We start from the raw sequence: 22,630 nt of genomic DNA on the forward strand, positions 1-22,630 counted from the left end.
TACCATTTCCCCTGCCTCTTGCATTTTAAAACAACTAGTTGATATATTTTTTTAAACTGCAGCATAAAAAGGGATTTTCAAATCCATAAGCTCAGATGCAGCTTTCTAGGATACTACTGAGACAATAATTTTTTTTGTCTTCTCTGTGATTTTGTTGAGTCTGGCATACCCAATGGGAACAGTCAAATGGTACCATTAGTACCCATCAAACACTATTGCCTGGAATAGTTCCTGGGGGGTGTTTGCCTTTTTTTCCATTGAGCAATGACTTGGCATTGCTGCTTTAATTTACATATAGAACTGCAGATGTCTGCAAAACATTCACCAGGCCAGAAACACTAAATTTTAGCGTTTCCTTTGAAATTAGAGATGCTAAATGTGGGAAGATCCAGTGTCAGAGCTCTGCTTCCAAACCCTTGCAGTCCAATGCAGTTGCCATAGACACAACTATCCACATGCAGAGGACGCAGCTGAGGTGCCGTGGGACCCACGTGTATAGATCCGAGAGTGAAGAAAAGGAGATGCTGGACCCTGGCTTGGTGTTGACGGGAACAAAATGTGGGAGCCATCACGTAGGTACAGTCTTGCCCGTAACGGTTTGGGGAAGTTTAAGGTATCTCACCTGGAAAGTGCTTTGTGGTTATTAAGCCATTAATAACCATTACTGACCATTAATAACCAGAATTAAGCCATTAATTCTGTTGTACAATGCCTTTCTAGGGGATTTTTATGTAGATCAGACAATGAATATCTTGGAGGCTTCTGAGAAGTGTTGGAAGAACAGGCACCAAAGGTCATACCTTAACTCTTTACCCTGTGAAGCCCAGGGCTAACCCTAAGTTTGAGCTTCGTAAGTTGAAGCTGTCTAGCTTAAAAGGGGAGCCACACAATTAGAAGTCAAGACACCTACGAGGTCCCCTACTGACTTGCCACGTGGGCTGGACCAAGCTATTGACTTCTGAGCTCCCACTCCTCTCTCTGATGTGTTTTTTCTGGGAGTTAGGGAGGTGGTTAAACATTTACTTGGGAACTACGTTAGCTTTATAGCGCTCTGTTCACATATTACTTGTGTTGCCAAGGTATCTGGGAGCCCTCAAAACCCAAAATAACAAACACAAGGCAATAATGTAGTCCATAACCCCAATCCTTTCTCTGTAGGTTTGCTTTGAGGGACGCTGCCAGAACACATCCATCGTCTTTGAATCAGAAAGCTGTAACAAGAAGTGCCATGGGCATGGAGTAGGTGTTTTCCTTTTAATATCCATTTCAGGTTGAGGCAGGATGATCTGCCATTCATCTGTGGATGATTTTTCAGCTCAGTTCTGATACTACTCTTAGATTCGCTCCTGACTTCTGCTTCTCAGATATTAATTTGCACCTTCCTTTCATGTTTAATGCATTTCCTGCTCCATGAGTATTGCTTTGACATAAGATTTTGCTTCTGGTGGGGAGTTAGAGACACACAGAAGGTCCAGAGGAAGGGATATGAATGGCAATGAATGAGGAGCAAGAAGGGATAATCGTACAGAAAAATCCTCTGGGCCTGGTTTATGTTCAGTCCAAGAAATAATATTTCCTAAGGGAAAAACATAGTAGAAAGTCATGTTTAGAACAGTTTACTCCAAACTGTGCTCTCCTGTTTGCTCAGGGGATGGAAAGAGGTGGCTGCTTAGAATTTTTTAGCCCTTCTGTTAATGTTTCTAGCATAAAACATCAGCATCTCTTCATCTCCGTGGTCCGGCGTAGACAACAGAAGAGCGTGTGCCTCTCAGCAGCTTGGGAGGCCCCATGGCATCCCCAGTGCAGAGAGAGACTCACCCTGCTTTTCCTTCCAGTCTGCTTCCTCACTTACGGTCCATGAGGCTATAGCGTGTGATTGACAAATGTTACACAGAATCAAATTAAACGCTACAATTAGCACGGGACATCCCTGATCAGGGAGGTTAGAGGATGCACTCAAGTGATGAGCATGCCAGTCCTCTTCAAAGGAAGGCCTCTTTGCCAGCACACCAAAAATTATGGTCTGTTTCAGGCCCCTCACTAGCAGAGGTGAGCTGCAACTGCTCCAGGGGCTGCTGAGAGGGTAAAACATACAGCAGCTCCTTTGGCAGCCAGCCAGGCAATAAAGCTCTCCAGTAAGAAATCTTCCCTGTGTGGAAGGGCAGAATCTTGTCTTTCACAGTGTAGAGATGAGAAAAGGAAAGGAATTTTTAAATGCTGCTTTTCTCCTGAGTCCTGGTTAGCGGCACATCAGCAAGAGTATCCTTGTCTTGTGGAGAAAGGGAGATTTTTTGAAGGAAATAATAGGCATTTTCACCCTCAGAAAAGGAAACAGCACTTATCTCCCTATTTATGTTGATAAGAATCTCCTGTGTAGTTTTTTATTTAGCAAGTATTTGGGTTTTTTCGTTGTTTTCTTTTGTTGTTTTGGGTGGGTTTTTTTTTTTCCCCAAGCCTGCAGGTTCTTTAGGAGCTGGCACTAAACTCTTTGAGTCTTCCTGTTCCAGGTCTGCAATAACAACAAGAACTGCCATTGCAACCCGGGATGGGCTCCCCCGTTTTGCAACAAGGAAGGGATGGGAGGAAGCCTGGACAGTGGCCCCCCAGTGCCAGAAGGTGAGGGGGACTAATTTTACTTTGGCAGCACTTCAGAAAGTCTTGGGTTAGGTTGAGAGCAGAGCGTTTCCATTTGACTAACTATGCTTTCTTGTCCTCAGGCTCTTCAACGCTAGTGATAACACTAGCGGTCCTGGCTCCCATTCTCCTTCTCACTGGAATCATGTTTTTATTTTACTATCTGAAATGCTGGAATAAATTTGCCATCTGTTCTCTAAAGAAGACCCCACAGCTCAGGTAAGTATCAGAGCTATGCTTTGTTTTCTTCCCTCTGCCCCTTTCACTGTCAAAACAGAAGAAAGATTGCAAGGGCTGCTAGAAATATAACTAAATAGGCTTGGCCGTGTGTAGTCAGTATTTGCTTCTCATTTTTTGAATAACTGTTCTGCTAAACTACATGAAAGAAAAAGGAGAAAGCATATCAAGGAAATAACCCTTGCTCTTCTCTTTTCTTTTTCTGATTGTCAGTGATACCTCTGGAAGTGGCCACGCAAACCCTGCCTTCAAGCTGAAAACTCCTCAGGAACAGAGGAAGGTAGCGGCAATGGCACCTCACCTTTCCCACGGAGACACGCAGCTACCCTGCTAAGTGGGATTCAGTTCCCTCTCACCTTGCAATTAGGGGATGGCTTTTTCAAATGATGAGGAGGAAAATACAGGCATGCATCCCAGCTGAAAGTCAGTGGGAGCTGACTGTATATTGCTTGCATCTATTTCTACCTGTTTCCTTAAATGCAGGACACAGGACCTGATGAGCCCTGCATGGGCACTTGTCTCTCCTGATAGATCCTGTTCTGCCATATCACGCTCTCAGGAATGTAGAAATTGCAATCGCTGGATTTATTTGCAAGCCTTACTTACAGTGTTACTACCTGAGTTACTCTGTTCTCTTTACTCCTCCTTCTACCTCACGATCCCAAATTTTCCCAAACTACGTAATCAGGGCCTATTGGATGTATGTAAAATACAGGTTTTGTAGCCAGTATTTTGTGATTTTTATGAACCTCAGAAGTGTGGCAGAGAGTTGAAAAGGCGGTTTGAGGTGGAAATAACTAATCCCTGGGATTTGTGGGTCTTCCACACAGGCTATTGGCTTCCCTGAAGGACCATCAAAACCTCCTCCCCAGCAAGCTCCAGGTCTCCAAATAAATATGCAGCAGCCACCTGCTTTCTCCACTGGCTCCAGCTGTGGCATTGGGAAACGCTCGGGGCCGGTGCATCAGGCAATCGCAAAGGACGTTGCCAGGCGGACACCTCCAAGCAGGCCAGCGCCTCCTGCTCCTAAACCCCCAGTCTCTCAGGTAGGAAGACGTACCACCTTCCTGCAGATGCAGGTTGTTCATAGAGTTTGTTCTGAGTGAGGATGGTGAAGCCTGTTTAACTCCGGCAGTGTCGGAGTGGGAAAGGGCTCGTGTAACAGAGGACAGCAGCAGGCTGGCTCCCAGGCAGCGTCTCTAAAGGATACAGAGGAAAACAACAACAAAACATTTTAGTGAACGGGATTTGTTTCTAGCTCCATTGTTCCTATGAACAGCCGCACTTGGGCAGGAAAGAATATCAAAACAAAGGCAGGAAGCTGAGCCTAATCAATAAGGAGTAGGTATCCTTCCTAGCTGGCTGTTGACAAGTTCCCCACAATCTCCATTGCGGTCCCTCTCCGACAATTCTAGTCTCTTTATATCAGTCTTACCTGCTAGACAGGACACTTGCCCTAGGATTTCCAACAGAAGTCCAGCCATTTCTGGGCTGGAGAACAGTCATGAGATCTAAACGATACACAGGAAGTCATTAATTCCACTGTTTGTCACTGTCAGACAGTTGCAGTATCTGTCAGATTTGCTCCCTTGCTGCTGCTATTGGTGCTTCTTGGACCCAGCCCTCAGCAGGACTTTGTCCGTCTCATCTCCTCTGCAGCCGCAGTGTCCTGGGGGAGTGATAGATCCCCAAGTATTAGCTGATGTAGCCATCAAGCATTGCATTTATACATATTCTAAGGAGACTGCAGGGTTTTTGGGTGCCCTCCAATTTCTGAATGCAGCTGTGTTTATTAAATTGACACCTGTAAACCAATGACTTAGAACAGAAACTAAGCAACAACAGGCGGTTTGTTCTTCTTCCTTCTCCCAAGGGGCATGCTTTACACAGAAATTCATTAGACGAATGGAAAATATAATGCTCAGAGTATCCCACTAGGGACAGCTGTGTGCATAAACAAAGCAATAATTGACTGTAGGCAGGTGCAAGGCTGCGCATGTGTGTTTGTATAAGCACAGCGCACACACACGAACATAGCGTTCACATACTTTGTATGTGCGATCATGCAGCGGACGTATGCGTGGGCAACTCACTCCAACATCAAATGCATCAATGAGCTGGATAACTGAGAGGTGCTGGAACATAGCTTCCCTTTTCCTTGAAAAGTCCAAGGCTCATAAAACGTCCAGATCCATTAGTAAGGGGAATATATCATGCTTTCAGCCTGCGACTCTGTTTAGGAGTCAGTGCAAGGTAGCTGTGCTACACTCTTGGGTTGTCCTTGGTTTGAGCCAGCTGCCCACCAGGCTAAGATCATCCAGTCTCAACAAAGGGTCGAGAAACTCTGTAGGTGAAAAACTCTAGATGTCAAAATCTATTCACCTGCATAATATGATAAGCAGTAGCCACAGTCACCTGTGTTCCCACCCTGCTTCAAGGACAGATTTTCACAAGTTATGAGGCAGTTGTTTTTTGCCTTTATCTCTTCAGTCTTTTGTCACAGGGAGAGATGCTACAGGCTGAGTTTTGATGGGGACTCGTGCTGAGCCTGTAAAGTTCTCTCCTGCTGTTCATCATGTTCACCATGCCGTCCTTAGACTGTAATATCATTGGGGCTACCTCTAGACTGCAGACCTACAGTTGGGCAGCAGCCTACCCCATCTGCTGTCTCACACTCCCCCAAAAGAGCAAACCTGGGAGGTCTGAAGTACCTGTGTTCATAATCTCAGACCATATGAAATAGGTGCAAATATTATTTCTGCTTTCAGGTTGGGTATCTGTCCTGGATGAAAATTCAAAGCTGTTGTTTTTTTTTTTTTTTTTTTTCCTTGCTTAGGATATTTCTAGGCCCCGGCCACCCCAAAGAGCTTTGCCAGCTAACCCCATCCCCGCCAGACCCAGGACCCAGCCAGGGAACAGCCCTGCAATCCCTCTGCCCCCCGCTCATGGGAGAAAGCCAGGACAGCTCCAGCCATCGGCAGAGGTAGGCTCTGAGCACAGGGTGGTGCAGAGCACAGCAGCGTCCCCTGCTACCAGGAGATAAAACTACTCTGAAGGGGGAAACCTTGCTATGATATTGCAAAATGCCTTCCTGCACAGTCCTGGCAGATGGACCTGGAAGGGCTGTTGGGTTGGTTGGCTTTATTGTAGGGGCTTCTCTTGTTATCTATTTCTTATCAAGCGCTTACTGGGTTAAACAAAAAGTCTGACCCTAATTCTGCAGAGTAACCAAATAATCCCAAATGGAAACAAGTATGTGGCTGGAAGAACTGCTCAGGGTAGGCAATACAATCAGCCCTGCTATGTTCTGAAGCAATTAACCAATTTGATTTTACACATCCTTAAGCACTTCCTAGATTAGACATGAGTGGTGCTAAGTGACGAGGGGGTGGAAGCATATGTGACACAGTAGTTTGCGAAGAGCAGCAGAAGAGGAAGGTGCAGACAAGCAGGGCAGGGCAACGGGCAGTGTGGCAGTCAGGGAAAGGCACTGCTGACAAATCCAGGGAAAGAGCCAGCAGAGAGGATAATGGGGACACCACTGATCTCTGAGAGCACGCACACATACGATTGCAATGAGCAGCTCGGTGAATTTTAAGAAATTACTGCTTCTCTCTGGAAAGCACTCCCTCTTACCTGCAACGTGATGGCCTGCTAACAGCTATAATGGTGAGACCTGTTCTAATTCACAGTTGCAGTGAGCTGGCAGCATGCTTTGAGATACCTTCAGCATGACTTGAACCCCAGTAAGGACCAGGAGCCTTCTCCAGCCTCTCTAACCATGGCTAAGGAGATGCTTTCTCTGTAGGGAGTGTCTCCCAAAATTGTCCATCGTAGGGATGCTGGGCAGATGCTGGTACCACCCAGCCTCAGGGATGTGACAGTGGCCTGACTAGGCAAGAAATTTCCACTATTCTTTTATAACAAGTTTCCTCCATTAGTTAACCTTACAAATAGCAGAGAGCAAGGGACATCAGGTTCAGTTCCCTGCCAACTACATCCCTTAACAGAAAACTCCTCCACTCTGCACAGCACAGATGCTGCATCCATCCTACAACGTACTTGAAGTCAACTGTAAAAATGAGGGAGAAAAAAAAAACTGTTTGAGCTCCAGTGTGCCACAGGGAGAGAGCAGGAGAGTTTTCCTGTGAGGAATTAGTGCTTGAATATATGTGAGTCGAGGCAGATATCCCTGCCCTTTGCAAAGCCAGCTCTAGGGGAGGGAACAGGCAGCATTTTCTCTTTTGCCAGTGCTCACCATTTGCTCTCTCCTTCCCTCTCATGCAGAACATGCGAGTCGGGACGGTTGGAGCAGGGAGTGTCCTCAATGGGTGACACCAGGGCTCCTGCAGGCTCCTGTGAACCGCAGCTTGGTCTCTGCCGGCCTGGGACTTCACAGGGGATTGGATGGCCTTTGTCATCTGGAAAAACATACACAGGCTGATACAGTTTCTGAGCTCCTCTCCTCTAGTTTTCTATCTAACTTGAGAAACTGCAGTCAGGTTTGGCAGGGGGTACACCCAGGAACTGTACTGGTACACGCTAAGCTGAACTCCATCCACTGTGCTTATTATAGCTTTTTCTGTGTAGGGGATGATTTGTGTATATGGTATTTAAATGTTATTGTGCAATATCCAATGCAGGGATGGGGGTGATGTGGGCTTCACCTATTTTTATCAGTTATTTAACTGTTTCCAGGGAGAATGAGCTGAGAGTCCAGGTGCTAGCCTTGATGGGCCTTTACGCAAGAAACAGGTCTGTTTGCTTCCCACAGCCCATCCAAGCAGCTGCAGAAGCATATGTTGGTGCTATACAGAAACCACTGCCTCTTGCAAGAGCAGAACACAGCCGTCCATAAACTTCTTCAGTTTATTCTCAGTTTACAGTGGCTGGCAAGCTGGGCCACGACAGAGAGCAAGCAAACCATGGAAATATTCCTGGTTGAAATACTTGGAGTGTCACTATGGATTTTGGTTAGCTGTAACAGAGTGGATTAAGCATTTTCCCAATGTGACCATCTTCAGCAAGATCTTTGCAACCCTAATCTCCTCCAGCACTCGGGTGTCTCGCCTTCGTGCTGTAAGACCTAAGAGCACTCCCTGCGCAGCCTGCGAGAGCTCATCAGACACAGATATGGTACGAGAGAGAAACTCTCAAAACAGGATGTGGAACAAATGGCCAGAAGGAAGTTCAGCAAAGCACTGAAACTTTCTCTCCACAGTGCGGTACAGCTGATAATCAGTAAACACTTTACATGTATTACTTTTTGGCCTTCAGCCTGTGCTGAGCAGTAATCCAGCACTGGCTGTTGGCTCCCCATATTGTAAGAAACCTACCTTAAAGTTACCCTATTGGTAAAACAGCAGAAATATTAATATGATACATTGGGCATTCATAGGACAGCTTATTTCCTCCAGACTTTTTTCCTGTAGACTGACGGCGAGAGCTGTTTATGTGCACTTTAAGCAGCTGATGCTTCTAACCCTGAGGATCCATTGTTGTGAATTTGATTTTTTTTTTTTTTAAATCCTAATGGTTTGGGCCTTTTTTTAACCTTCCCCCTTCCCCCTCCCACCCCCCCCAGGATTTTAAATGAAGACCTTGTGTTAAGTCAAAATTATTCTGTTTTCCTTGCAATAGTTTCCTAGGTGATTGCTGCTGCACATGTGAGGAAATCATAATATTAGCTTAAAGAAAAAAAATCTTTTTTCAGATGGTTCTGTTTCCCTAAGCTCTACTCATTTAGAAAAATACAGATACAACTTGAGCACTCAGATTAAATTTGTAGTTATATTTAACAGTAATTCTGTAGGATGACTTAAACTAAACCAATTTTTGCAACGTTACTACCTCTTTCTCCACAAGAAAGCAGTACACCGGATATATCTGGAATTTCCAGTTGATTATTCATAATCATGATCATTTTAGACCTTTTATTAGTCTCTATAGTTCTAGAAAGCAAATCAGCCTAAATTACTCCTCTCTGAAATAAGGGATGGCAAGCAGAAGACATCAATATTTTAACCTTTACAAGTCTTTTTCTACAGTTGGGGGTCGCTGTCCTCAAAGACTCCTGCTGGTCTTGGTGCTTTGATGCAATGATAAAACCAAAGTATTTGTGCAAGTCCTCCTTGGTCAGGTGTCTTCCTGGCAGAAGGCTGCGAAGGGAAGCTGGTGAGAGGGGAATTGTGCCAGCAGCCACTTAAATATTGAGCATTTTTCCTCTCTGGTGCTATAGCAGCCCTCATTACCAGCTTCTTAACATCAAGAGTAGTCAGCATCTGCCTGAGACACTGAGAACAGATCTGCCTCAAACTCAAACCACCCCCTTTTGTCATTCCTTGGGAGTCAGCTAAAGCACCTGTGTAACAGCATGTTTTGCCACTCACAGGTGGAGGGCCAGGCTTCATAGCCCCAGAAGCTGGCCTCATACCGCAGTTATCATAATACAGATTAAACCACAGTAACTTGATCTCGTATCTGAGCCCTCACTGAATCCTGAGGGCAGCAACATCTTTCTACCACAGCCCCTAATTTTCATCAAATGACCACCACAAATCACAAGGAGCATTTTCACTGCCCATCATGTGAGCACAGGCTCAAGTTTTTCCAAAATGCTCCTACACATACAAAGCTCAGAAAACTGGACATGCCCAAATCCTAATGGATAAGTTTTAGTACATAAAACCTCCAAAAGGTAGTTTTTAGTAAATCCTTTAGAATTTTCATATGAATGCAAGTTGCGTGAATGAGAATAAAGGAGCTGGGGAGGAGTAAGAGATGATAGAATGTATTTTTTTTTTTTTTAAGATAATGTTACTTGGGAGAACATATATAAAAATACATCTCATCTTCTCTTATGTCCATATATTAATGGTTTACAATAATGCTCTTGGTGCCTCTATGCAAATACTTGAAGATTCATTGTGCCTTTTGCCTACTTTTTAATAAACATATCACTTGTCATTAACAAATGTGCCATTACTGTACAACATCACTACAGCGGTCCAGCCCTTCATTTCAAATGTGACAGGTCTGTGCCCAGAGCTAACAGGGTTCATGAAGAAATGGCCTTTCTGCTGTACAGTTCTGGGCAGCCTTCAGAGAAGGCTGAATCCAGTCTGCACTCTAGTTCTACAATAATGCATAAAGCAAAAAAAAAAAAAACCTATTAGGATGCCAAAAAAATAAGTTACAGTTACTTGGATTATTTTCTGCTACCAAAGGAGGGCGCTGCTATTTTACTTTCTGGTTACAATATTCTCTGCAGCACTAGGGGGTTCCTGCAGCTTATTTATCCACTACAGCTGCCCCAATAATATCAGGGAAATCATTCAAAAATTTTCAGATCCACCTTCACATATTTGTTTTAGGAAAAAAAAAAGCTTTATTTCCCTTTCCAAATCCCCTCCCCCCCAAAGTACTGAGATGTTATTAAAATAACAGGATTGCAGCTTCCTCCTCTCTCCTTAGCTAGGCACAGAAACACTTAACAAAGCCGTGTTTGGTCAGCTCCTTCCGCACTCAGGTAGTGCAGCCGCAGCGTTGGCAGCTCGGGCTGCATCAGTGCACGTTGAGAGCCAGGAAGGCACGTTTGCACCACGGCACAACATACAGTGCAGATAGGCTGTGCTGGTGGCACCTCGAGCCAGGACCTGAACTGCAGGCAGCAAGTCCAGCTCGGAGCCAGGGGCTGCGCAGCTGCTGCCCTGCTGTGGCCTCTCACAGGGGTTACTAGCCCAGCCAGAGCCTAGGGTGGCCTGTCCAGGGCTGCTCCCAGCTAGAGTAGCCCAGTGAAGCCATCCCACGCTTTGCTGCTTCCCATTTGGGGTTTATCATAAGCAAACGGGCTCTGATTTCCCTGTGTCCCACACTACAAGACCTAGCCCCACAATGAGATGAACTTTAGCTGGGTTAATACCTTTTCTTTCTTCCCTCCCCGCTCAACATATTTGTTCTCCCATTCCTTCAGCCTTTGATACAAACCCAAGGGTGTTTTGAAGTGAGCTGAGCGCACTATAGTTAATGTGTGTACTGTGTCCAGACAGATGGAGAGGGGTGAAAGGGACCATTCTGGGATAAACTGCATCTCTGTAGAGTTTCACCTGCTTATGCCCACTTCTGCCTTTGCTCAGACCTCCCTTTAAACAAAAAAGCTTTGAGGCTTAATAACAACAAAACAGCCCATGGGAAAGCTGAATGGCACTTGTAAGTGTGACCTCTCAGAGCCCAAGATTCTCCAAGGTCAAGGCATTTACCAGGTAAAACAGCCTTAATACTTTCACCCACTTGGTCTTTCAGGCTGAAAAGGCTTTCACAGACCACCAAGAAGCTTGGAGGAAGGTGGTGATCATTATGGGCTAGGGGGTCCGTTTCTTCTGACTCTTAGTTGACTCCGCCAGAGCTCCCCTGCTTGAGCAGAGGCTTTCCCTCCCTCGAGGGAGGTCTGGATCAGGCCCTGCAGCTTCACCAAAACCATCAGAATAGCCCAGGCACTATAGCTGCTATGAAAAAAAAAAAAAAACCAACGAAACAAAAATCTCACTTAAAAGCAATTAACACTGCTGCACGGACACTCCTGCACATCACAAAAGCTTAAAAACATTTATCTGCCATAGCCCTGTAAAAACACCTTATGAAAAACACCTTGGGTCCTGCCGCTCAGCCTCAGTGGGCTCTTATTCCAAATTTTGCCATATTGCAGAATACATAATTAAAAAAAAATGGATGAGCAGAATCTGAATAGCAGGAGTATACCATTCAGTTCTTGTCTTTCATCTTCATTTGTGATACCATTGTATATTTTAGATTCTATACAAGCGTCTGGAAAGCAATAAAAGCAATATATCACTAATCAATGAATCAATCAATCAGGGCCTGGAAATAAACACATCAATGGTATCTGCCTTGGGGGAAGAAGTGCAGAATAAACATTAAACCTGCCAACAAACAGAGATCAGACTGGGTCTCAGAGGAGTTTTGTCCCAGGAGTATCATATTTCAAGAGGATTCTCACTTTCAGTGGCTGTGTGTATGAAGTCTGGTGACGATTGACCATAACCCTTGCTGACACGCCACTACAACGATCCAATCCAAAACCCAGTGAAAGACTTCACTTGACTCTACTAGGCTTTGGATAGGATATCGTTGGTTTTGTTTTCGTCTTTTCCTTTTTAAATTGCTCAGTAGCATTTGGAATAACATTAACCCATTCAGAGCAGTTTTCACTCAGCCTCCAGACCCTCACGTATAACGCACTAGCTGTAGATCATGAATACTTTGGGTTTATCCTCTGGAGCGATGCTGCCATTGTCCACGTCTATCAGGATGTTCTTGTCATCTCGGGTGACTGGCGCCTGCTCTCCGCTCTGGAGGACTTGTGGCAGGTTCCCTAAACTGACATCCATGTCTTTGAAGGCATGGAGTAGAAAAACCCCCAAAATGATGGTGAGGAATCCACAAACTGTCCCAATGATGTCTACTACTGTCATGGTGACCCATTCCTTAAAGAGGATGATAGACGTTGTGATGACGATGGTGGTGAAGAGCACGTAGTAGATGGGAAACACCAAAGATGTGTTGAAAATGTCTAGAGACTTATTGAGGTAGTTAATCTGTGTAGTGATGGATGCCACCAGCGTGATGACCAGGATCCAAGTCAATGGGTGCTGCAGCACAGGCCGGCCAGCAAAGAAGCCCTTGATGGCAATACCCAGGCCTTTGACTGATGACACGGAGAAGGCCCCGATCACAGAGCAGATGGTGAGGTAGATGAGAATGTTGCTCTGGCCATAGCGAGGCGCAAGGTAGAAGATCAGGAGGAGGCAAACAGCCAAGAGGATCACAGCATAAGCAAGGAAACCTTGAATGGGGAAACAAACAACACCTTGAAACTGAGCTGAGGGCATGGGGTACAGAGCAGAACGTTCTACCCAGCCCCAAGAGAGAAAATACAACTTTCACACACCAGCTGCTGGTCAGATGCAACTCAGTGCAAGACAGTAACGCACCTTAGTTACACAGCAAGAGGTTTCTTTTAAAAACTACACAGAGCCGACAAAGCAGAAGCAGCTTTGTGGATTTACTCCAGATGGAGATGTGAATCACAAATCTGACAAAACTGATTTTCCCACTAACTGGCCTCCATCTCTGGGGGGACTGCTCAGCCTGCGGCGCACCTGGCTCTCTCAGCTTCGAAGTCATTTCGTCCAGAGTCGTGACTTCCTCATCCTCTGGGGCATGTATTACCATCACTGTGCTGCCCACAATGCTCAACATGCAGCCTAGTTTTCCCAACAGGTTTAGCCGTTCTCCAAGTAAATAGGAAGACAGGATGGCACTGTACGGGACAAAAAAAAAAAAAAAAAAACCAACAACATCCGCTGATGCTTTAAAGTCCTTGAAAGAAGAACAGCAGCTAAAATAATGGAAAAAACAACTTGGCTTGATACAAGGACACAAATCTGGAGTAAACTGGTTCAATTCCAGTATGTTATTGCAGATTCACATTGCAACTACTGCTAGCTGAGCCTGCAGAGAGGCATTCTCTATAGCTCACGTGAGTAGGATGAAAAAAAATGCTCATTGTGTTAGCAAGCTTTCAGAAATATTTACAGTGTTTCCAGATTCACTTACAAGCTTCTGGGTATTATGAAGTCTTTCATGCTCAAAGAAAGAAATTAAAGGATCAGTGCAAGAGAGAAGCACAGAAACAACAGAAGAATCGCATTAATTTTAATTTGATTACCAGAACTATCAAGCCCCCCAAAAAACTTTGAAGGGAAAGGAACTGTAAACCTGTCTCCAAAAACATCTAGTCATTTTCAGTAAAAATAAAATAACGTGAGGCAGAACGCCATAGCAGTATTTCTAACTCTCAGTTTGCTAGCACAATTGCACTGCACAATAATGATCTTTCTATAAAATCTTAAGCAACTAAAAACGTTTTTGATACGAATCGCCTTTTATAAGCTAATAATTTTAAAATAGGGTTTCAGCCCTTTTGACAGCAAACAAATATAAAAATACAACACCAAAATATCCAAAAAACCCCAGAAAACAGAAGGCAAATGTAAGGGCAAAGATAAAAATAGGTCGGCTGATTTTTTATTCTTTTAGATTTTTAGACCCGTTCACTACAAAAGAAGTGTCCTTTTACTGCTTAAAGAACTGAGGAAATAACATTGGTATTTTTAATAGTTTAACCTGAACTGTATGGGGCTGCTAATCCCCTGCACATGCAGTGTTTCCAGAAGGGCACCCTATTTAGTTCAACGTTTCTGAACCATCCCCAGTGAGAACAGCAACTATTAGCGTATTTTTTAGAGAATACTAAGACATTTTTCCTTTAGGCAGAATGAAGCATGTTAGCAGTGCTTCAAGTCTTACCATCTCACAAGACAAACAAAAAACTCAAATTACAAATCACAGATACGTAAGTCACCTTATGAGCACGCTCAAGGCCCCCAGCGGTGTGACAATAGTTGCAGGAGCAAAGGCATAGGCAGCAAAGTTGGCAGCCTCCCCTCCACCCACTAAACAAAAACAAGAAAAATAAACAACCAGTGAGTTGCAATAGGCTTTTTGTGTTTTCTCTTGTAGGCTTGCGAAGTAACAAGAGCTTAACTAGAAAGGGGGTTTTACTAGAGGTTTCTATGCAGCTTTGAAACAGGGTGCTGAGGCCTCAGCCATATCACAGGTGATCCACATGAGTTCATTAAGCCCCTATAATCCAGGCACATTTGCAGCATATGTCTGGAGTAATTAATGAGTTAGTGGAGGCAGCTGGGCTGAGGGAGGCTCTGTGGCCTGGAGAGTGTGAGCTGCTCCCCACCTATAAGGTGCCTCCCTCTGCAGTGCTGTGTCACCCTTGGCTGAGCTGTTCCTTGAGCAGTGAGTACTACTATGCACTTGCTTAGTCTGCTCCTGAGCAGTTGTGCAGCAAGAGCAAGGCTCTGCTCCAAGGAGCTGAAGGGTCAGAGCAAGACAAGAACACCTTGAGCTACTGCTGCTGTGGGAAAGGCTGCTCTGCAAAACCCTCTTGTGAAATCTGCTCTTCTCTGCACAGCTGTAAGTCTATCTCTGGAAGACTAGTGCTACAGCATGAAAAGGAGGATTTGAGGCTTGTTCAAAACAAATTATGCTTAAGGAAGCTGCTACAAACATCTTGTTATCTACTTTCTGCTGTAGAAGTAACCTTTCTTGAAACCCTCGGTAGCACAAGAGGCTGTTTGCCCTGCACCTGGTACACAGCCAGACTAGCTGGCTGCCTTATTGCAGCCCAACTTCTCCTGCTTTTGGTCAGGTAAAACTGAGCTAACAAGTTCTACCAGCTTCCCAGGAGGGCTGCAACAGGATGGCAAGGGAAATCCCATGCAGCTTGGCTCATTGCCTCTGCTCTCCTTGAGGTGCCTCTGCAGAGGATGAGGGACCCCACCAGAAATAACACTTTGAGCCACTAGATGCTGGGCTCCTTCTGCAAGTGAGGCACAAGGACAAGCGCTGCAAGAAGAGCCACAAGCCTGGGCAAACAGCTCCTACTTACTGGTTAGTAATCCAGCCCACCAGAGCCAGTCCTTCAGGTAGCCATGACCGCCATCCCCTGGGAAAGCAAAGCACACAGATATTCAGGAATTAACAAAAATGTCTTTCAGGGCAAGAGATGAAAAATCCCTCTCTGAAGAAGGATAAGTTATAAGGGTAAGAGAGTGGGAAAGAAAACAGCCTGGAAGGACAGAAGACAGGACACACAATGTGCCATCCTATATGGGAATTATGTTGAATCAAGGGATTAGCAGAAGCTGACATATAGGGCTGGTCAATGTAAAAACAATAGAAAACAGCTCCTTAGTCTACTTGGCAATGGGAATGGCGCCTACCACCCCAAGCAGAAGAGATTATCAGCCCAGGCTCCAGGGTGCAGCCTGCCCTGCTGCAGCATGAAGTTTGGGACCACACTTCAGTACCGGCACCTGCGATCATCCTTGCTGGTTAGTCTGGGGTGATTTGGCTCCAAAACTGTTGATAGGAGCCCAGTAATAAAACCCCCACTGAAGCCCTGTCAGGCCTCATGTTGCAAGTGCTGCTGGCCTGTTTGTTGTCACTCCACAAGGAGGGGCTATGAGATCCCCGGGTGCAGGGACAAGGGGCAGCAGGGCTCCTCTGCACCCAGCACTGCTCCTCAGGCTGCTGTCACCCTGCATTTCGGTGTGCGGGACACCTGCCCTTCATCTCATTGTGGAGATGTGTGTCAGCGCTAAGGTAAGACCCTGAGCTTTTCCAAGCACAGGCCAGAAACCTGAAGCACGTTATGGTTTTGCAAGAAGGGGACACAGATCTGTTATTCTAGCGCAGCTGTGGGGTGTCCTGGGCGAGGGGCCTGGGGTGTGTGTAGGATATGTGGGATGTGGTCCTAGATGGAGCTGTGCTGTTGCGTGACCATGATGAAAGCTGCCTGCACCCTATCCCAAAAAGCGTACCCTCTTCTACGTGTTGGTGTGCATCCTAGGCCCTCAGAACCCAAACTGCCAGAAATCCTAATGTCATCTTCACATGATTTAGTCATTTTGTGACCCAGCAGTTCTGATGGAAGATGATTCCTGGTGTTGAAACAACTCGATGAAAGAAAATGTGCCTATAAATAAGGGAGTGTGGCCATAGGGCGTTCCAGTGTTAGCCTACAAGCTGTTAAATGAAAGGGATTTGACTCTGTTAAAATTCTGAATCCTGATTTTGCTGGGTCTGACAGCACTTTTAAATGATTTTTTTATTAAGTTCAATCTGACAGGAATGATCGTGTAACAGCACTATTTGACCTTCACTTGAAGAAGAGGTGTGTGCTCAGATACCATCACAGAAATACTGAGACTGAGAGATTAGATGGAGAGATTGTGAAGGATATGAAGGACTCGGATAGGAAGTGTTCATGACGTGGAAAAAAGTCTCTTGCCAGGACTATAGGAGGACAGTGTTTGTCTCTTAAAGTTCCTTAACAAACTCACAAGTGCTGAAGTTCAAACATTATTTTCTGGATTTCCTTAGAAATTGCTGTTCTGTCTCTATCTCCTATTTATTTATTTATTTTTCCTCTTCCCTCAAGAACTCTTTTGACTGACTGCAGTTTTGTCATTAATCTCTAATTCTGGGTAAAGCATCCTGAAAAATAGGAGGGGCTTTGCTCTCTTTTTCACTAGCTTGGCTCTGTTTTGGGAGGAGTCCATGCAGGAGAGGAAAATCTGAAACAATACTAATAGTTTCTTGTGCAGAGATAGTGCTGAAAAGCAAACCCATGCAAGTTCAGCTGTTGCACACAGCCAGCTTAATGGCACGGGGATGGAGATGGGGGAGGGAGACTCAGAAGTGGAGTATGGCTCCAGTTCTGTTGTCAGCTTTGCTATTCTGTCTGGAAAAGTTGCTTCATCTTTCCACACCTCTGTGCTTCCATATATAAGATCAGAACCATGATATTGCTGTCCTTTGACAAATGATTTGAGAATTATTGGAAGAAACTACTAAATCAGAATAGGGATGCAGCAGTATGTTACTATTATTTTGTCTCCTAGTCGTGCAGGCAGGACAGGCAGGACTTAAGCTACTGCCAGAGTGTATGGTTGCAATGCTGACGGGACATGTTGAATTCAGCAGTGTGATTCAGCCATAGGCAGTATTCTGCCACCTTCCCCGTGCATATATACACAGATTTAAATATACACCTCACCCAAAGAGCTTGGTGCTAGAGGAAAGCTATCAGTGAGCGTGTTGCTGCTGAGCAACATACTTCAGGTGTATCACTTCTGCAAACCACAAGCAGAGTTCAGACACACGCAAATCCCAGGTGTGCAGCACAGTTTTCCTGTATTAATAAATGGCTCTTGCTAGTGCAATTAAAGAACATGGGGCCACATTCTGGTCTCAGTGACTTGGTAGCAAAGCTGCATTACTATAAGCTATAGGGGAGTTGTGCTGTTCAGCCTCAGTCTGACAAGGTGATGACTTACGCCTTTGTGCAAAGGCAGCAAGATCTCTCAGCTTTCTTCTGGCCCCACATTCTCCCATGCAAGGGCTGTGATGGGCACATACTGTTAGTATGGTGGTGCACGTCCAGTCATTCAGGGTGAGTGTGACTCTTACTATCTGTGATGCAAGACTAGGGAATGGCACTTTTAGCTGAGCCCTTCCAGTGCAGGACTCTATAAAGCAGCTTCTCAGCTGCAGTCTCTCCACTGCTGTGGGTCCCATACACAGAAAAAATGTGTGCACAAAAGCTCTTATTTACATTGCTGATGAAAAGCCAAATGTGTACCCAGAGGAGTTCCCTTGCCTTCAGTGGTGAGGTTTGGATAATGAATTTGGTCCTGGGAACAGAGAGACCTTTCCTTCCTGCCCCCAAGAAGCCTTACCTGCTCTGGTGCCTCCCTTCTCCACCAGCCGTAACAACCCCTTCTTCTTGAGAATGACGCTGCTTCCGATGAGGAAGCTGGAGAAGACAGCCAAGCCCAAGCCAATGTAGAATCCATAACTGTTTTCCAGCAGAGTTACCCAGAAGTCATCCGAAGTCCCATTGTCATGGCTGGAGTCAGCTGGGTCAGCACTGCTGACCACCCGGCATACAACCCGGTGAGAAAGGCAGGAAAGGGTAACCAGAGACCCTGAGAGACCACCATGGAGAGAAAACAGAATTTTCTGTGTGACTATCAAGTCTGTTTCTACCGAGATACAGACTCCTTCAGCCACCCCTCTGAACGACTGCCTAGGTGATGAGATGCTGTCACTGTAACAGCTGATACCCAAGCTCCTTGCTAACTGCATGTGCAGATCTCAGCTTGTGCACCTAAACTCAGGACACCTTCTTATTATCATATGGAAATTTTGATGTTGTTAGTGACAGATTTATATAGTGAATTCCAGAACAGTAACAATTCAAGCAACTCACTACAGCACTTTGACACTGAATGTGTCTGCCAGCTTACACATCATGAATTGGGAGGCCAGAAGGGCTACTGTAATCTAATTGAATTTCCAAATATCTCGGCCAGTGTAGCCTTCAAAATTATAGGCTGTTGAATTCTATCCTTCCATTCCCCAGTCTTGCTGATTCAAAGGCTTTGGTGCTTTCCAGTCAACTAATCCCAGCAGCTGCCAGCTAGTCTGCAACACACTGTTTCTAGTTTAACATGGAGCAACTCCAGTGTTTTGTAACTATGAATTTGTCCCAGCTCTGTCTACCGAATGCCATCTGATTGCTCATGAAAAGACAACAGGCTTGTCTCAAGATCAAAGTTTCCTCTTTACCTTGCCTCTGCTATGTAATATTTGTTCCACCTATTTGCTGAATACCTGAGTGCTTGTAAAGCGTGCCAAAGTCTATGAGTGTAGAAGGAGTAAAAGCAGGCAAGGTTCTCTCTTAATATGAAAAGCACTAAAACACAAGAGTCTCTAGTCAAGGTGCATTGCTACAGGTGGGTGGGAAAAACTGCCGAGTTTCTTCTTGCCCTCACACTCCTACCACACCCAACACATCCTTCTATTGCAACCTTACCTCTGAGTATAGGAAGGACGGTGTGGCTGCAATCTTAGGGAATAAAACGGACAGGTGGAGTGTCGCAAAAGTCTCTCTTTAGTAAGAGACAGTTTAATTTTCTGCCTGAATTCATGCAGCAGTTATTTGCCTTACTGCAAACAGAGGTGTGCTATGGCTAACTGGTCGCAGTACCACTGGCAGGCTAGACAGGGGAGGGGGCCAGAAACGTCCCACCTTTTTCCTAAAGCAGGAGCCCACCTTGGTTCTTCTGCAGCCTCACTCCCTGTCCCCTGTGTGTGTAGCTTAGTGTTTGGATACTGATTTTTTTCTAAGGGGAAAAAACTCTAATGACCTTCTAGATGACTTTCTTGTGGTTCCTCAATGGATTTTTTTCTGATCGGAAAAAATTCCTTGACTGGGGAGAGTTTTCCAGAGGAGCAGGGGAAGTCTCACCACCTCAGCTGGCTAAAAGGCTCTACCGTGTGCCATACGGTACCAGCATAAAGCAGTGGGATAGGGTGAGCGATCAGTCTGTTGTTACTGGATTTAGTAGTCTCCAAGGAAAAACATCCTCCCCTTTCCTGCAATTCCTGGGTGGCAGGCGCAGCGCTTGTCACCCGCAGACCCGGCTTTGCGAGGCTTGCCCAAAGCAAACCCCCCCCCCTCCACTCCTGCACGGAGCCCGTGTCCCTCAAGGAAAACGGCCCCAAGGCGGAGGCCAGCCCCAAACCGGGAGCGGGAGCCCGGCTCTGCCTGCCGCGGGGCGCAGCCCGCTCCCCTCGGAGCTGGCCCCCGCCGCCCCCCGCGGCTCGGCACCCACCGTTGCTGCAGCTGCTGTTGGCCCCCAGCGGCTCCATGTCCTGCTCGTGCCGGCGCTCAGAGCATCCCGCAGCTGGCGGCGCGCCGCTGCCCTGCCTGGGACGTGCTACGGGCTGCGAGGGCACCTGCCCCGCCGGGCGGCTCCTCCTCCTCCTCCTCCTCCTCCTCCTCCTGCGGGCCGGGGCCGCCCCGCCGCTGGGGTCGGTGCACCGGGAGCGGATGCACGTGCAAGCCTTGCACGCCCCCGTGCAAACCATCCGCCGTGCAAGCCTTGCACCTCTCCGTGCAAGCCCACTACTATGAAAGTGCCCCCCCCCCCCCCCCCCCCCGCACCGTGCGCCCCCAGCGCTGCTGCCTGGCCCAATGTCCCCTGCCTGATCAGGGTCTCAGGAGGACATGAAGAGGGTAGGATGGCAGCCGCAGGCACAGATTCGGGACTAGGCTCTTTCGGCTCTGCCCAGGCTAAGCCTGGTCGGTGGACAAGGATTTCTCCTCTGGGGTGTTTTTTTCTGATTGCAGTAGTTGGGAGCAGCAGGAGGGAGGGGGAGAAGTTGCCATGAAGGCCAGAGGCTGCTTTTCTGGGTAGCTGGCGTGTGATTGTGGTTCTGCGCTAGTGTCTGAGGCTGTGGGATGCCTAGGCATATGCTGAGTGGGTTGTGTACGCTTCAAAGTTACGGACTTTATACTCGTGCAGAGAGCAGTGTGCAGAAATTAAAAGTAAACAAGAGAAATTAAACCCCGAGTAGTGTTTGTACTTAGAAAATTTCATTTCTTACTAAAAGAGGTTGTAAATGCAGGTATTAATATAGCTAGGAAACATTTCAGAAAGTATTCTGTTGATTCAGACAGTGCTATTTATTACTCTCTGCTTAGTACTAGCTGTGTGCAGTATTTTACAGGAATGTAAGGGCAAGGCTGGGAGGAAGAAAAACATGTAGAGGACGAGAGAATGTGGACATGTGCTCATGGAAGTTTTGTGGCAGATGCATCAAATAATCACTGTGAAAAGGCATGTTCTCCCCAGAAAGTTGGGCTAAATTTCTGTAATGGCCAGTCCTGGCCTTTGAGTCATAGAGGGAAAGGCTCCCAGAAAAGGCCTGAAAGACAAATATCAAGAAAATACAAGTGCATAATTACAAGGGCACTTGTGGGCTGTAAAGTGTTATGCAGCATAAAATTGTAGGTCCAGGACACAGTTTCACCATCAGCAGCTGTGATTTAAGACACTGCTGCCTCTAGGCTGAATCTCAGCCCTGAGAAGGTCGGCTCTAGTCCGGAAACTGGGGTTAGTCACTCTCCCACTGGCACAACTCTCTTTACAGGGCTTGTCTATCTGGAGGGCTCCTCCACCAGTTAGACTTGTTTTGCAATGTTTCATTTTGTGACTGTTTAATTGGTAGACCTCATCATAGCCATATGGTTCAGTCCCTACCGTAGATCAAGTCTGCGGTACAGATATACCTAGCGTCAGGGGCTGTAGCTACGCCATCAACTCCCTGCCCCCTTTTCCATTTCAACTGAATCCTCTCTTGCTAATCATTAGAGTGAGTTCAAATGTTTCCCAGCCTGTTGGACAGTAATGCACTCTGCCTTCATCCCCACCCCTCTCTGCTGACTTCCTCCCTGTGTTTGTGCACCATGTCCATGTGTACACAGAAAACTACTGCAGATAGGAAAGCTTTCATTAAAGCAAGATTCATTAGCCAGATCCCACTGGAGGTCTACAGAGATAAGCAAAATCAACGGAAACTGCTTGTTTTTTCTTCAGCCACACCAGATTTTTAGGTAGAAATGATATCTTTCACAAGGCAATATAGGGATATGAGATCTGTAGGTCTTCTGGACCTGCAAATTTGAGGGTTTTTTTCCATAAAATGTACTACCTTTTAGTACAGAAATTGCCCTTAGACCATCAAGCTACAGCAGTGCAAGCACCGTGTGTGTTTTTCACACATCTCACTAATCTTACCTCTGTACAACTATTTCACCATTTTCCCTAGCAAATGTAATGTTTAAGTGTTTTGTGAGTCATTTGATTTTAATCGGGTCTGCTCATCATAGTCACAGACCTGCAGGTCACTGACTGGGAAAGACTGTACCAGCCAAATCAAACGTCCTTTCCTTTCTCACAGCAGCCAACTGCTAGTTGATTTAAAACGCGTGGCCGTGGTTTTTGATGTAGGGAAGAGAAATGTGTGCTGATTCATCAGTGTTCTGGGAGCAACTCCTGCTGCTCTTCCACGTCACACAGGCAAAATGCACCTTGGGCTAGACAGTGGTAGTTGGATTTGGCCTTTATTTAGTAAATTTACTCAGTGATGTTGGTTAAGAGCTATTCATGCAATGTGTGAATATTCATGCAGTGTGGGAATATGAGGCTGACTGCAGAAACCTGGGGTGACAGCTGCCTGGGACAAGTGT

General features: G+C 46.0%; 2 protein-coding genes across 3 annotated transcripts in view; one reads left to right on the forward strand and one right to left on the reverse strand.

Moving 5' to 3' along the window:
* The window catches only part of ADAM19 (ADAM metallopeptidase domain 19), a 38,328-nt gene extending 28,490 nt beyond the window's left edge, over positions 1-9,838 (forward strand). The window contains exons 16-23 of one of the 2 annotated variants that reach the window (XM_068959417.1): positions 368-572; positions 1,159-1,239; positions 2,508-2,616; positions 2,718-2,853; positions 3,085-3,151; positions 3,702-3,917; positions 5,708-5,854; positions 7,570-9,838. In XM_068959417.1, the coding sequence (XP_068815518.1) occupies positions 368-572; positions 1,159-1,239; positions 2,508-2,616; positions 2,718-2,853; positions 3,085-3,151; positions 3,702-3,917; positions 5,708-5,854; positions 7,570-7,578 (970 nt within the window). In that variant the 3' untranslated portion in view covers positions 7,579-9,838. Of the gene's footprint in view, positions 1-367; positions 573-1,158; positions 1,240-2,507; positions 2,617-2,717; positions 2,854-3,084; positions 3,152-3,701; positions 3,918-5,707; positions 5,855-7,158; positions 7,294-7,569 lie in introns of those variants that run through there. The other variant, XM_068959416.1, reaches the window with a different exon arrangement.
* On the reverse strand, positions 8,643-20,347 carry NIPAL4 (NIPA like domain containing 4). The gene is made up of 6 exons (XM_068959418.1): positions 20,211-20,347; positions 18,270-18,518; positions 15,416-15,472; positions 14,315-14,405; positions 13,050-13,210; positions 8,643-12,733 (listed from the first exon to the last, which is right to left on the reverse strand). The coding sequence occupies exons 1-6, from the start codon at positions 20,245-20,247 to the stop codon at positions 12,129-12,131; spliced, it is 1,200 nt and encodes a 399-aa protein (XP_068815519.1). The 5' UTR covers positions 20,248-20,347; the 3' UTR covers positions 8,643-12,128.
* Positions 20,348-22,630: the final 2,283 nt, after the last annotated feature.

Source organism: Struthio camelus, chromosome 13, assembly GCF_040807025.1.
Source record: "Struthio camelus isolate bStrCam1 chromosome 13, bStrCam1.hap1, whole genome shotgun sequence".
Taxonomy (NCBI): domain Eukaryota; kingdom Metazoa; phylum Chordata; class Aves; order Struthioniformes; family Struthionidae; genus Struthio; species Struthio camelus.

Excerpts from the sequence above, each read along its gene's own strand:
- NIPAL4 (XM_068959418.1), bottom strand. The coding sequence starts at position 20,247 with ATGGAGCCGCTGGGGGCCAACAGCAGCTGCAGCAACG. Across the intron at positions 18,519-20,210 it reads CAACAGCAGCTGCAGCAACG|GGTCTCTGGTTACCCTTTCC; the intron begins GTGGGTGCCGAG and ends GTGGTCTCTCAG. Across the intron at positions 12,734-13,049 it reads TTCGAAGCTGAGAGAGCCAG|GTTTCCTTGCTTATGCTGTG; the intron begins GTGCGCCGCAGG and ends TCCCCATTCAAG.